We start from the raw sequence: 15,279 nt of genomic DNA on the forward strand, positions 1-15,279 counted from the left end.
TCCTGGCTAAAGGACCTTTCCTAATGAATGTTAATCAGTAGGTTTTCATTTTGTAAAAGATTTCATTAAAGAAATATTAAAATATCTGTGTAAACTATTTACTGAGTGGCATTTGTACCTTTTGTGATTCATCTTTGCTGCTTTTATTTGTTGCTTTGATAAGATTAAGAAAAACTGGCAAACAGTAAAACTGTGGGTTCCTTTCAAATCTGATTAGTTTCTGCAAGATCTTAAACAGTCTTACGTTTTTATTAAATGCAGTCTCAGACTTGAAGAGGCTTAAAACACACTAGTGTTGCATATTTGTTCATAAATAGTTTTTCAATTGACTGCTTCCTTCTTTTTAATTAATTTGGACCAAATTCTAGTTCAGGCTGATCAGTTCGGGGCAGCATTAGCTTTATTAGAAGAAATTTAACTGGAAACATTCAACCCTCCCTGCAAACTTCATCAATCTTGATGGTTATTCACAATCAGCTGGAAGGGAAAAATTAACCCCAAATCATATCTCATTCCATCAAAATTGACTTTAATTAGTTGCAGTTAAAATTTGTTCTACTTCTGTTATAAAAAATATTAATAAAATCACGTTGACTTTTAAACTTCTGGTTGTTTTTAAGAATTGAGGGGGTAGTTAAAAGATGTAATGTTTCCAGATTAGATCCAATGAAATGATGAAGAATTAGATTTTAAAAGATTTCAACAAAAATGTCACCACACGCAATGGTTCTAGTGCATTGCTCTGAAATGGCGAAGAAAGGCAAGATGACCTCCCGCTTTCCGTAGGACTAGACCATTCCATATTCACATTTCGAGCGATAGACTCCTATATTTTAAGGAATTTCCTAAATCACTCCTGTTTCCAAAACATCTTTTAAGGTTTGACTGCACATTAGTTTTTAAAATATATGCTGCTTTATTTAAACCTTGAATTTCAAGAGTTTCCCTCTCTTCCCCACCTTTAAAATATTTCTGTCACCCCCTCGGTGTTTGCGGAATGGTTCCGTCCGGAACTCGAACTGTTTTGCGGGAAGCAGCTGTTTCAGGTCGAGCTAACGGTGTCAACAAAACACTGAGGAAAATGAGGTGAGGAAATTACACTAATCCGTCTAAGCAGTTTGGGTTTTTTTTTGTTTTATGTCTTAATATATCCACATTTTGTTGTTCGAAAGCTCAGTAATAAAAAATACTGTAGCCGTTAATAGAAAAATAATGCTCTGTTTTCGCTTATAACAGGTTTGAATACGTTTTGTTACAGAACGTCACGACATTAAGGTTGGCATGTAATATGTAACTTAAGTGTTTCGAGTAGTTAAAGCTGAATTGGGTTATTCTACCCAGTACGGAGTCACATTTATTTAGTAGGCTGAAATTTCAATATCTAGTAACACCGTTAGAGGGCGCTCTAAATCACAAGCGGTTAAAGAAAAGGCCTTGAGTCTCCAACCAGCTCCTTGGTCTGGAAGTTAGGATTTATAAAAAGTGAAAATATTTTGCTTTTAAATGTCTATTTATCATAACTAATATGGGTAACAAAATATTTCACAACAATGCTGCTCTAAAATGGCGTCATAGTAATCCAGTCCAGGTCACTTAAAATTAACCTAGAGATGATAAAATGCAGCTCAGATCCATATAAAGCAGAGAAACAGACATTTTTTCGGTTGATGACCTTTTAAAACTGAAAGCAGCTGCCTTTTCTATCATTTATTATTATTATTATTATTATTATTATTATTATTATTATTATTATTATTATTTTCACTTTTAGGGCATCACTGGAAACACAATTTATTTTCCTCCAAAAACGTCTTAGATTTCATAGGCCTGTTTTAAAATTCCTTCATTTCTATTTGCATTTCATTGATTTTGCTGAAACTTTTCCAATAGGTTACAGTCCAACAAAAAATTAAGAAATTAGATGATAAACCTAAGCATGTCTTCAGTTATTTGCTGATTTAAAAAAAAAAAGGCTCTATGAAGATACTTTCAATTGGTGTTTGAAGTGAAAAATGATAACTCTGTTTTGCCACATTTAATGATTAGAAAAAATCAGATTCTTTGGTGTTTGACTTGGAAACGTGTCCATTTCATTGGCGCAACAAGTAAATATGATGCACTCTGTAACCTTAAGAAATAAATATATATCACGGCAGATTGTTTAAGCTGTAAAATAATGGCCCGTCTCTGTTTTCTCATCCCCGCGCCATCAGAAAGGGCCGAGGGACCAAAGTGCCTCAGGGCCAGGTGCACAAGAACCAGGTGAGTTTGTCTCTAAACGCTGTCTTATCGACTCTGTGCTGAAAAATCAGTAAGTCCTGAACTGTAAACCTGTCGTTTACGTCCTAAATAGATGGAACAGTCTACCAGTCTGTCTGCTGTGGACCAAGTCAGCTTCATAAAAGGACTGGAGCAGAACGATAGTGAGTGTCTCCCCGTGTTACTGCACCAACAAATTCAACCCATTTTCCCAAATTCGTGTGCTAAATTAATTTTGTTTACCTATTGAAAGCCAAACCTTTATTGGATCTGTTCCCTAGGCAACCCTCTTCACAGCACTGCCTTGGAGGAGCACTTGGATGTCCAGGAGGAGGGAGAGTTGGACAAAAACCGAGGACAAAGAGGGAAGATTGCTCCTGTCAAAAAGCAGGGAGCTGCAGCGAAGAGAAAAGGCTCAGGAGGAGGCGAGGAAGAGGAGAGGAAGAAGAAGAGCAGGACAGATAGAGGAGGGAAGGGAAGAGCCAGGTAATGTTCAGCGCTTTGTTCCTGTATTCCACATCATTTTGGCAACAGTTCAGATCCAATGCTCATCGGCCAACAATCAGGCAACAAAAGGGAGCAACAGAAAGGCAACCGGACGAGACAGCGCAGAGGTCCAAAACGACCCGGGCCACGGCGACGATCAGCCGGCGTCTGAGTGGGAAGAAGCCTGTCGGGATGAGGAAGGCCCCGGGAAGGACGGCTGCTGGAAGGTCAGCGCGCTAACGGAGAGACGCTGCTCAGAGTTCATCATGATAGCAGGAGGAAAAATGTAACAAAAACAAATTTGCTCCATTTTTTAAAGAGGCAGTTAATACTTCAGACAACTGAAAAAAATATAATATTGGGTGAAAAGTTTTATTTTATTTTTTTTCGTCACCCATTTTATAATGTAAATCGTATCATATAGATTCATAACAGGTTTATTTAAATATTTTAAAGGGGCATTATCGTGTAAAATTGACTTTTTTGAGCTTTACATCATGTTATAATGTTATTCCCTCATCAGGAACATAGCTGGAGTGTTGCCTTGATTCTTTCATCCATGTTTGAGAAATCCATTAATCTCCGTGGCAACCATTCAGCTGTGCAAAACGAGCTACGAAGCTTAGGGGCAGTTTTCAAGCTACCAAGCTTCAACCGTACAGAATAGCTCTCCCCTGTGACGCCCCCATTCAGCTCCTTCAGACTAGCCAGCAGCAAATAGCAAACACCTAGTGGAACTGAGCATCTGCTGGGCTTTTTATATGAGCTGCTTCTCAGTGCAACGCTGGTAAAAACATTGTTAAAGGGTTAATAGAGGAGCCATGCTGTGATGACTTCCTGAAGGCGGAGTTTCAGAAGAGACAGAGGCCCAATGTCAGGGTTCTAAATCAGAAAGTCAAATTTTTGAAGTCATATATACATATGTAGCATTTTTATAACTGCTGGTAACATAATTACCTGTGTATGCTAAAAAATGGCGCTCTGTGCCTGGAAAACAAATAACACTGCCCCTTTAAGCTTTTATTTCTTAGAATTTTGATGTTTATAGCTTACATGTAATAAAAACCCAAAATTGTGTGTCTCAGAAAATTTGAATATTACATAAGCTCAACTTAAAAAAAATACATCTGACATTTCTTTACACAGAAATGTCAGATTTCTCGGGGGAAAAAATGGCAATTTCTATTCTATCAGTACTTGGATGTCCAACCAAATACTGAAGTAATGAATATATATAATATGAGTTTCACTCTCTGAAATGAATGATATAAAAAAAAAATGTTTTGATGATATGGCAATTTTTTGTAGGTGTTTCTGCATTGTTTTCTGTTTCCCTTCCAGACCGGCACAGAGGCAGCAGCTGGAGGAGGAGGGCGAGACGGCGAGCGAATCAGCTGATGAGAAGACTTCAGAGTCTGAGGTAAAGATTGTTAGAAGACGATATTGAAAGCAGGTTTTTAACGTACATACAAGGTTTCCCCCCAGAAAACTTGCTAAGCCCTGTGGTTGGGCCCATTCATCCAGTGGCCTGTTGTGTTTTTGAGTTAAATAAACCGTTTAAAGTTGACAGGAAATTTCAAAATATCACTTGATAATTGTATGTTATTGAAAGATTGGAAGATTAATACCTGAACAGCAACTATAAAGCCTTAACAAATGCTAACATTTTAAAAAGACTTTTAAAAAATAAGCAATGCTGAGCCTGGTGGGGGGGTACAAATAAAGCCTGGTGGCCCGCCAGGCTTATGATGCACAGGGGGAAAACCCTGGCAAACACAGAACCTCTCCATATTTCTACAGAGGTTTTGTGTTGGTGCATTAAAAATGACAGAGTCTGGAGAAAAAATGCTGTTCACACAACTTTTTTTTTTTGTCTCTCTCTCTACAGGAGGAGTCTGACTCGGATGGAGCCCGGAGGAACCGCAGGAAGCTCCCTTCGTCCGACGAGGAAGACGATGAAGGCAGCGTTTGGGTATGAACCCATGTTCTGCCTGAAAGCAGCAGCATGACGTTCGTATGACCGTTTCCATTTTCTGTTTGTCATTTTCCAGACTCCCACTCCAATGATGACTAAACACCTGACTAAATGCCTCCATTTGGGAAGAAAGTCCTCATCAGATAAGAGTATATGTTGAAGATTTTCAAGTAAAAACAAAAATGTTTCCAAGCTCCAATGTGCTTGTATTGAGCTCTAGATGTGAATATTTGCAGCTAAAGTTGCTAAAGCCGACGGCGGCGTTGGGCAGAAGAAGCGCGCCGGCCGGGGAGCATCCCAGTTAGAGGTGGTTCTGGATGCCGTGCTGGATTTCTGCCAGCAGTACGGGTAAAATCGCCCACATGGAGCATCCTGCAAACCAACTCTTTCACTTTGCGTCAAAAGCCACTTTCGCTTCTTTTGTGCGCTCGTTTCCAGGGAGACGGTGGAGTCGGCGGCAGTCAGAGAGTCCGTCGGCTGCTTCGCCAGCAACGTGGAGGCTCAGCTAGAGGAACAGGTTCGCCCGGCGACACCGCTTCTCTGTTACACGCTCAAACACTTCGCCACGCAGTCTGAAAACGAATCGAGACTAAACCCGATGTCACAAATAATCGAATAAGTTAAAATGAGTTCATAATTTTCCACTGTGACGATTATTTTTTCTGTAGGGCAATTTTGTTTAGAGACATAATCAATTTTTTTCATGGTCTTGGTTGTGTGTGGTTCTTATTTATTGTTTTTGGTTGTTTGTCTTTTTATATTTTGGATATTTAAAATGTCTTCCAGTTGCAGATGGGAGTGCTCTACACAAAGTTAAAGTTTCTTAGTGTTTGAGCAGGCGAGCTTGCATTAATCTGCCACCATCAGCAGATTAGTTGAAAATGGTGTCAAAACGACAATGTTATCACGTTGTAACATAAAGGCAACATTCATTCAGCAACGGGTGTAATCGTGACATACCTTGGTGTACTTTCATTCTTATGCAGTTATCAAGATATTAGCTGAAAATGGTCTCAAAATTATAATTTTATCGTTTATCCCAATCATTTCTGGGACAATTTATCGTCCAGCAAAATTATTCGTGACAATGACTGTCACTTTCTATTGCTTATCCAAGGCGGTTCTAGTAGGAAGCCTAGCAACCCTCTCCATGGCAACACTAAAGTTTACTCTGGGTGACCAGAATGCCAGAAGTAGACATGTACGATGTATCGTTGTTCCGTTGGTATCATACAGTATTTGTAATTTTTTTAAAATTACAAATAGTAATTTAGTGAACCGATATCAGTATCGGTTCACAACCGATATTTATTTTTATGTTATTGCTGTTTGTCTCTGGAGCTTTGGTTATATGACAGTGGTGCTGATGCAGCACAGGATTATGGGAAATATAACTGAATCAGTGGAGACGTACACTCATATTAGCTTGTCATAGTCAGAATTTAACATGTTCTTAGTTTTTTAAAAACACATCTGCAAAGCTGTACTCAGATGCTAAAATGAATCTAAATCTGCCCAATAAATCTGAAAACGTGACTTTGTTTTTTTAAATATCAGATGCATTCTTTGAGTTTCTTTTCTTCCTCAGATCTCATCTCTGAAGGACTTCAGGTCTTTGAAAAGAGAGAACATAAAGGTAACATTCATGCTTCTCCAGTGTGAAGTCCAGCAGCTCCGGCTAGTGGCTAGCATCTAGAGGCAGGCTCGCTGGTGACAAGCTGATCGGCTCTCTGCGGTTTCTGTTTGGGCAGGTGGGCTCTTTGATTCGAAGGAAGACTCAGAGACTGTTGGACGCCAAAAACGAGCTAATGAGGTGAGGAAAAATGAAAACAACTTGTGGCCCCTTTTCCACAAACTTGTAATAATCCGATGTTTTCCCCGTGTGTCATTTTTGAAGGGACGCTATGCACAGTGTTAGAGTTTGTGAATTCCTCTTGTCGGGGTTTGGTCATGCAGGGCGGAGAGGCAGCTGTGGCTCCTGGAGAAGGAGAAAGCGGAGCTCCAGCAGAGACTGGACGATCTCAGAAGAGGCCGGGCGTTCCTCCACGACGTCAGGGAGCTGACCGCGCGTTACCTGGCCCACCGACGCAAGCACCCCGCTGAGAAAGAGACGGTAGAAACACAGCGGGATGCTGATGATAGACGGCGAGATTTATAGATACTTTCTGAGAAAACGGTGACGGCCACATTTTTACCTGTGGTGAAGACATCAGCTGTCAGCACAGTGTCGTATTCTCACTCTGAAATGTTTAGTATGCATCTATAATGCATCTTTTCTTTGTTTTCTTTTTCACCCTTGTCCTACTGAAACATTCAGTTTTGGATTATACTTCTGTAATAATATTTTTTTTTAAAATAGAGGGCGTTTTTACTCATTAAGGCCGGTTACCAAAAAGCGGAGCATTCGCTAGATTTTTATGTCCATCAGAAGGAACAATTTTATGTTTAGTTGCCATTTATCTCATAATGCATGTTCATATCTGAAGCATAAGTGACGGTGACATTTTATGTCTTTTGTTGCAGTTTGGAGCATCCAGTTTACCGGCTCTGTTGTTGGAAACAAAGCTCATTCAAAGACCAGTTCATCCTCCCAGTGAAGTCCAGGCTAAGAAGATGGCTCAAAAATAACGAGATTTTAATTAGCATTTGTGTATGTAACTGTAATGTAAGATGAACATATTCAATAAATGAGGCTTTTCAATATGTTTCTGTGGATTTAGTATCATTAATCATATTGGTTGTAATATAAGTATGTAGAGGTAAAATTACTTGAAACTACTCGGTTAAATCAAGGTTCTCAGCCAACCAGCTTCCGGCTGCCGGTCCTTCGCTTTTACTGATCCGCCTACAACTGATGCAGCGTCTCTGATTGGCTGGAAGTGTCAGGTTTATACCCTCGAGGGATACAAAAACCTTACAATGTCTTGAAGTTCACACACATTTTGTTAAGCATTTCTACCACACGTCTCTACAAAAGGTAGGTTCAAGGTGACTATAGTGAGTTTGTTGCTGCTGTTCACGGTAAAGACTTCTTGTAATATGTGACCGGGTCCTCGCGAGGAATTAACAATGACCTGTTAATTCCTTATTTGTTTTAGCTTGTACCAGTATGACGCCCAAATATAGTCATGTTAATGATTCCCCTTGTCTTATACAATCGTTTACTGTAAACTGAGTCGGACGTGATTACGCAGCTATAAAGTGATTCATACCTGTTGGATAACTTATTTTCATTTTCGTATTTTACTTAAGCTGTTTATATAGAGCTGCTGTAAATGGCTAGTGTTTAAATAGTACTTTGGTTTTGAGCCTTAATGAAATTCAGAGCATCACATTCGATATGCCAAGTCTGAGCTAAACAAATGTGTGATAAAATTCTGCTTTGGGCCGGAATACAGCGGACAGCCCGACAGAGGAACTACACTGTTTCTGTAGCCTTGTGTCTGGTTTTAAAGCTCAATGTTCCTGAACTGATATTTTGCAGCTGATCTGCGGATTACAGAAGGAAGTCCCTTGTCACGTCAGTGAGTCAGGTTCATACAAAAACACCGAGTGACGTAAAAAAAACAAAAAACAACCCAATTAGGTAGTTATCTTTTACAGATCACTCCGCATACCTGGCTGAGTGATCCATGTTCAACTCTGTACCGACACATTTGAACACGGTGTGACGCTGATCTAAGCAGGTTAAAGGCAAAAAGAGGCTCAAAAGCTGTTAGTTAATATCTTCCTGTTTGCTTCCCTACAAACACAAACTTTATTCTTTTTATATGATTGACAAACACAAAATAGGGCCTAATTGTGAAGCAGAATGAGAAATATACAGTTTTCAAACACATTGTTGGCATGGAAAACATCTGAAAAGTGTGGCATGAGCTTGTATTCGGACCCCTCCCAAGTCGGTCTTTTGTAAAAGCACCTTTTTGCTGTAAGAACATTTACGTCTAAAGTTTTCTGGGGTATACTTCTAGTAGCGTCTTCTTCTCCTTTTTTTGTTTTTGTTTATTTCTCTCTAGTTTAAACTGGATGGAGAACTTCTGTGAACAGTATTTTTCAGGTCTTGTCTCTACTGGATCTGAGCTTTGACTAGACCATTCTAACACAAGAGTATGTTGTTAGAGGTCTTAAAGTCCACGTGTGTCTAGCAGTAATCTTGAGGACTTGCTGGCTGCATTTACAATAGTGTAACACACAGATGGACTTTGACCTTTAGATATTAAACCGGTAGCTACTCTGGGGTTTTATTAAGGTGTTTCAAAGCGAAAGGGAGTAAACACATAGTGGATATTACTAATCTGTTTTAAATGTTCATTGTATTAGTTCATTAAATAATTAATGAACTATTATTTGCACCAGATTTATGTTAAACTCGTTTCCGCTATGTGTAATATAATGGTCCTTTACTTTGTGCTGCTCTGTCAGATGAAATCCAGTGAAGTTTGTCTGGAACATTCTGCTTCAAAAGCTACAAGAGGAATTTTCTCCGTTTCCAAGATAGTTCGACTCGAGTGATTTTGAAAGAGGCTGCTTCTCAGCAGGAAATAAGACTGTTGTCCCTTATCTTCTGCTCTGACTTCTGCTTTGCTGTTTTTATCTGCTAATGTCTGTAGGAACATGGCCGAGAATGGCAAAGACAAAGGTCGGGCTGAAGACACCGTGGACACCTCAAAATTCTCTCTCAAAAGGTAGCGACTGTTTCTTTGTTTGGTTTTTGTTGTTTTTTTCCAGGTTTTTTTTGTTTTTTCTCTCCCCTTTATGAATGTAAACTGCTGCTAGTGGCTTGCCAAACAAGAAAGTTCCTCTTCCTTTCCACAGAAACCAAGTTTCGACTGAACCTGTTACATCCAGCTTCTGTTCACATGTTAAACTAGGTTGAAAGCCATTTCGACTTTTGTCATATAATTATTACTCAGTGTTTAGGTGATGAACAAGTACTTCTGGTTTGAGTGAAATAGCCTCAGGAGTCTCTGTGTGTTCCCATGTGTGCAGCAGCAGCAAAGCTCCACCAGCTGATGATGATGATGATGAGAAGGTGAAGAACAGCTCACGGGGTCAAGGTACTCCCTCTGACCTTTACTGCTACCGAACGGACTACCCCTGCATGGGAATCTGCCTCATTATCAACAACAAGAACTTCCACAAAAAAACTGGTAAGATTTCACATCAGCGTGCTATAGAACACGTTTGTCACTAAAAAGGATACTATGTCTTAAGTAATCAGATTTTACCTTAATTTTAATTTTTTATTTTGGTTGGATTAAATCCCAAAAACAAAAATATTGAGCTATGTTTATTTTTTTTATAACCCCTCCAGGGGGTCTTTTGTGGGCTCTAGTGTCCCTTATATGACAGTAGGCTGAGAGGAAACGGGGGATGAAGATGGGGGAAGACATGCGGCAAATATCGTCGGGTCCGGGAGTCGAACCAGGAAGACAAAGGGATCCGATTTACCAGTCCGATTCATTTAACGTATGAATCGAGCCAGAAATATGACTAAAGAACAACTTCTCTTTAAGATGTTCACTTTGAAAAAAATCTGCTTTCTTGGAAGAAGATGGAAAATGTAGTTAAAGATGTATTAAAAATGTAATTTTATTTTATTTTCATAGATATTTACTCTTGCTTGGATTCATTAATTAATTTATTTTTTTCATCCTTTGCTCTAACAAAAGAAGCCTTCAATCCATTAAAACGCGATGTGTGTGTGTGTGTGTGTGTGTGTGTGTGTGAACTCACCCTGTTGTGGTGTGTTTGGAAATTCTGCGATTTTTAAAATGTTAGATTTCATCGGTCAGGAAATCCAGGCCACAGATCTCATGCTGGCTTCATCGAACTACCATCCAGATGCTAAGCGGATTTTCCTCTCTGTCTTCCTTCAGGAATGGACGTCCGAAATGGAACCGATGTTGATGCTGCTAATGTTGCTAAGACATTCACTAAACTGGGTTACGAGATCAGACTGTTGGATGACCAGACCATGGATAACATGATGAAACAGATGGATACAGGTAACTACAGCACCTCAACGGATCAACTCGGATTCATTTAAATCACTGAGACTCCGGCACCGTCCTCGTACCTCACAAGAGGAAGTGTTTTCATCGGGGTATACTCTTGTGGCTCAGACGTTTTGTGCTGTCTGACCAAAGTCTCCTACATGTTCAACTGAGTCTTACCTGGTCATTCTCAAATTTAGGTGATTCATTATCAGACCGTCTGTCCCAGAGGTTGCTAAACGTTTTAGAGTTTACGCTAATGATTGCTTTTTAAGAGATATGAAAGTGCTTTGACATTGTTTAGTCCTCCTTGGACTCTGAGGTCTGTACTACAGCATCGTTTTACCACCTGTGGTGCCGAGTTTTGTCAACTCTGCATCGCAGGTCGGTGCTGAGTTGGTGGGAACATTTTGGACTGTGGCCTTGTTACAAAAACAGCCACAAAGAAGCTACTTCTTCCTACGGCAAACATGACAGACTAATGTTCTGGATGATTTACAAAACTGCTGCAATGTTGTTTATTCTGGTAAATCTCTCATTGATCAGTGTGTGGGGTTCTGAACAAGGAGCTGGATCAGAACAGCCCCCATGATCAGCTTCACCCACAATCCCTGGAGCATTTGGTGAAGAACAGTGGATTTTCCAGCGTGATGAAGCACCGTGTCACAAGTTAAGAATGACAGCAGAGTGACTCAAAGAGCAGAACGCAGACATTCTTGACCTCCCAGATCTCAACCCCACTGGGAACCTGAGGTCAGGTTTTAAAAAGCGGGGGGGCAGTGGCATGCACAGACATGTTGGGGCGCTCAAGTGGGAAAAAAGAGAACCTTATGCACCACATGGAGCTGCTGGCTGACTTAGAAGTGTGAGATTTGTTTTACAAGCACAGCTTAAGCGTTAATTATCAATTTCAAGCACCAATTTCTATTATCAGTAGCCATATGTTGTCTGATGCAGATGTTTAATTTTGTTCAGTACTTTACATGTTGGAAACAACAGAACAGAATATATCAATACAACAGCACAAAATATGACCATAAGAAGAATCCTCTACAGTGTTCTTGTGCATGTAATCAGTGTGACAGATGACAGAAACTGTCCTTGGATTCTTAGATGAATACCTACAAGCTCTGAGAAATGATATCAAATGTATGTTGGACAGAATTACAAGAATTTGGGGCACTGGTAAGGATTTCAAGGTTTTTAAATCCAGAAACGATACTGTGGGTACTGTACATTGTAAATAATAACAAAAACAGAAATGAAAACTGTTTTTGTCCAGAGGAAAAAGAGGCAGGTCTCTAGGAGACTTTGAAGCAAATGATCAGTCATGATCAGGATGGGTAACCATCAGTCTGAATTTGATTCATAAGTTGATATCCACCACGTTGGAGTGAATTACTGACTAATAAACACTGTAAATATTGACTCTACACCATAAGCAGATCTGTTGCAAACTTCTAGAAGGTTTAGTTGCTCTTCATTCTACCATAACTTAAAGAAAAACAGTCTTAAACACACTGATAAGTGTTAAACTTCTGTCAGACGCTGTCAATAGTTCATGCTAATGCCATAACAGCCACAGTGATGCACTGACGAAGGACTAAAATGGCTGAACAAGAATAGTTTGCTATTAGTCTATTGTTATGCTGTTAGTCTATTGACTAGCAGCATAACTCCACCTTACTGGCCAGGCCACCTCATCCTGCCAGCAACGCCAAAATGTGGCCCGTGCTACGATCAACGCTAACTATAGTCGGTGGTAGGAAGAAGCTCAAACTCTCATTTTACCAGACCTTCACACATATGAATTTGTAACAATCAACAGAGGTGTGGCTTGCAAATTATATTATTAATATCATTTGGTTCACAAATATCCAGAAATGCCCTGGTGTAAGGGCTTGTGTCGCTCTGTGTGCAGTGGCGAAGGAGGACCACAGCCAGAACGCCTCGTTTGTGTGTGTGCTGCTCAGCCACGGAGACCAGGAGGTGATTTACGGCACGGATCGGTTCGAAAAGCTTGAAACGCTGATCGCATGCATTAAAGGACGTCGTTGCATGAGTCTGGTGGGGAAACCAAAGCTCTTCTTCATACAGGTCAGCTACAGTTCATTAGCTGAAAATTCCGCTTCATTCTAAGCTTTCTGGGTGTGATCGTTGGGTGTGTGGAGGGGGAATCGAGTGAATTGGTTTGTTTTTCATCTCCTTCTTTATGTCACCTCGTCGTTCTTCGCGTCCCAGGCGTGCAGAGGTTCAGAGTTTGACCATGGCGTAGAGACGGATGCTGCAGTAGACGAAATGGATTCTGCAGTAGACAAAACGTCTGTGAAGATTCCCGTGGAGGCAGACTTTATGTACGCGTACTCTACTGCTCCAGGTAACTTACTCTGGTTGGATTTCTCTTCAACTTTCATCTGGTTTGTTCTTTCCTGAATCTCCTCTCTAACTCGTCGCTCCACCTGGCAGGCTTTTACTCCTGGAGAAACACCAGTAACGGCTCCTGGTTCATACAGTCACTGTGTGAAAATCTGGCTAAGTTCAGTGGACAGCTGGAGCTGATGCAGATCATGACGCGAGTCAACCACAAGGTGGCGTTCCACTTTGAATCTTCTTCCAACTTGCCTGGATTTAGTGGAAAAAAGCAAATCCCCTGCATTGTGTCAATGCTGACCAAAGACTTTTACTTCTCTACTAAATGAGTTCATAAAGTGTTCACCTTTGGGATTCAGAAAGTACTTTCAAAGCATTTATTATTTTATTTAGAGTAGAAACAGAATTAGACTATGTTCTTGTTAAGGAAACTGTTGTTTTCAGATTTCAGAAAAATCACATCAACAATGTATTTTTTTTTTATAAACTATTAGGCCTATTGTTCAGAGGCGGTTCACCATCAGGGGTAAAACGAACACAGCAAAAGAACATCAGATTAACAGTGTGTGACGGTACGGGAAAGTTTTGCTTCTTCAGAACCAGGACAACTTCCAGAATTTGAAAGAATCCTGAATTTTTTTTTTTTTACCTTCTAAGGGGTCTTTTGTGGGCTCTAGTGTCCCTTATATGATAGTAGGCTGACAGGAAACAGGGAAGGAGAGGGGGGAAGACATGCGGCAAATGTCGTCGGGTCCGGGAGTCGAACCCGCGACGGCCGCGTGGAGGACTCAAGGCCTCCAAATATGGGTCGCGCTAACCACTACGCCACCATGGCACACCAAATCCTGAATTTTTGCTCTCTACCAAAACATCCTGAAGGAGATTGTCTGACCATCAGTTCTTACGGACGCTATTATGTAGCAGGACAATGAGGAAAATGATGTTGTACGTTCAGGTCCTGGAGTTGGGGCTCAATAACGTTTTCCACATCTATCACACAGAGTTTGGTCATTGTAGTTTTTTTCCCCCTCTTAATAAATAAAAGAATTTGAATACCTGTATTTTGTTTTTACTCGGGTTATCTTTGTCATTAAAATGTGTTTGTTTTCTCCAAATTATTGTAGAATTGCTTTCACTTTGATTACTGAACACAAGAGGGAGACGGTTATGGGCTTTAGCAGCCCAGGCTTCCAGGATGAACTTGCTATGGTTTCCAATGAGGTTTATTACAGCCTACCGTGACGTTCCAGGTCCTTAAAGACACATTCATCCTGCTTTGATTACAATTTCACTCTGACTGTTAGGATTAATGTTCTCTCTACTTCAGCTATTTTTCTTTTTCAGACAGTATTATTAGAACGATAGAAACAGCCACTTAATAACCCTACTACTGATTGTAACACTGTTATAAACAGAAAGAATATCCCTTAAACTCTAGATTATTAGATAAATACTGTTGGATGGAGTCATAGGCAACTGTTTTTCTTGAGATGTTTAGAGAGCAGAGGTTATTCCATCATGTCTAAATCAGATAGTTGTCCTAATAAGTGAAGCACAAATCTCACTACAGGAATTTACTTTCAACTCCCAATTGCATAAACACAATTCCTAATAAGTTAGCTCATAGCACATTTCAGAAGCATCTAGTTTTCCCCCAAAACCTGTCGGGACCTGCTGCGTCCCGGAACACGGTTTCTGAGAACTCCAGCTGTTGCACTTACCCTGTTTGTCTTCCTGGAACGGACTTGTTCTGATAACAAATATTTCAGCTCTGAGTTGTTCCAGAAATATGACTCCATTAGCATGTAGCATGGTGTATCAACTGCCTTTCACTTTAATCAAATGAACACTTTTTTCCATTGTTGAGGAGATCTTGCAACTCCCTGTGAGAACGAGGTGGATCATTTAAGATAATCAGTGAATCAACCAACGTTGTTAGCTAGTTTTTTTTTACTTGCTGTGTTTCGGAACCAGAGGACGCTGTAACGTGTTCTGAGACCCACATTACAAAAAACACTTTGTGGGAAAATGTTTCTTTATTTGTTGTTGCTGTTTTTGTCTGGGGTACTAGATAAAAACAATTAACAGAGCTATATGGTATAGTCTTAGACTGCTTGGCTGTCTGTATCCAAACCCACGTAGTTCCTGTTGTAAAATGTCCTTATGTGAAATTAGCACTGTACGGGAGCAGCT

General features: G+C 40.2%; 2 protein-coding genes across 2 annotated transcripts; both read left to right on the top strand.

Annotated features, from left to right (window-relative positions):
- Positions 1-997: 997 nt before the first annotated feature.
- Positions 998-7,421, top strand: LOC102224180 (centromere protein U-like). The gene is made up of 14 exons (XM_023329123.1): positions 998-1,086; positions 2,214-2,262; positions 2,354-2,423; positions 2,541-2,745; positions 2,826-2,972; positions 4,087-4,165; positions 4,634-4,717; positions 4,797-4,869; positions 4,957-5,068; positions 5,159-5,237; positions 6,309-6,356; positions 6,472-6,533; positions 6,677-6,833; positions 7,244-7,421. The coding sequence occupies exons 1-14, from the start codon at positions 998-1,000 to the stop codon at positions 7,346-7,348; spliced, it is 1,359 nt and encodes a 452-aa protein (XP_023184891.1). The 3' UTR covers positions 7,349-7,421.
- A 202-nt stretch (positions 7,422-7,623) lies between these two features.
- On the top strand, positions 7,624-13,790 carry LOC102224433 (caspase-3). Its single transcript, XM_005807620.2, has 7 exons — positions 7,624-7,697; positions 9,331-9,405; positions 9,710-9,870; positions 10,600-10,728; positions 12,638-12,813; positions 12,958-13,093; positions 13,183-13,790. The coding sequence occupies exons 2-7, from the start codon at positions 9,335-9,337 to the stop codon at positions 13,413-13,415; spliced, it is 906 nt and encodes a 301-aa protein (XP_005807677.1). The 5' UTR covers positions 7,624-7,697; positions 9,331-9,334; the 3' UTR covers positions 13,416-13,790.
- Positions 13,791-15,279: the final 1,489 nt, after the last annotated feature.

Source organism: Xiphophorus maculatus, chromosome 23 (assembly GCF_002775205.1).
Source record: "Xiphophorus maculatus strain JP 163 A chromosome 23, X_maculatus-5.0-male, whole genome shotgun sequence".
In the NCBI taxonomy this organism is placed as follows: Eukaryota; Metazoa; Chordata; class Actinopteri; order Cyprinodontiformes; family Poeciliidae; genus Xiphophorus; species Xiphophorus maculatus.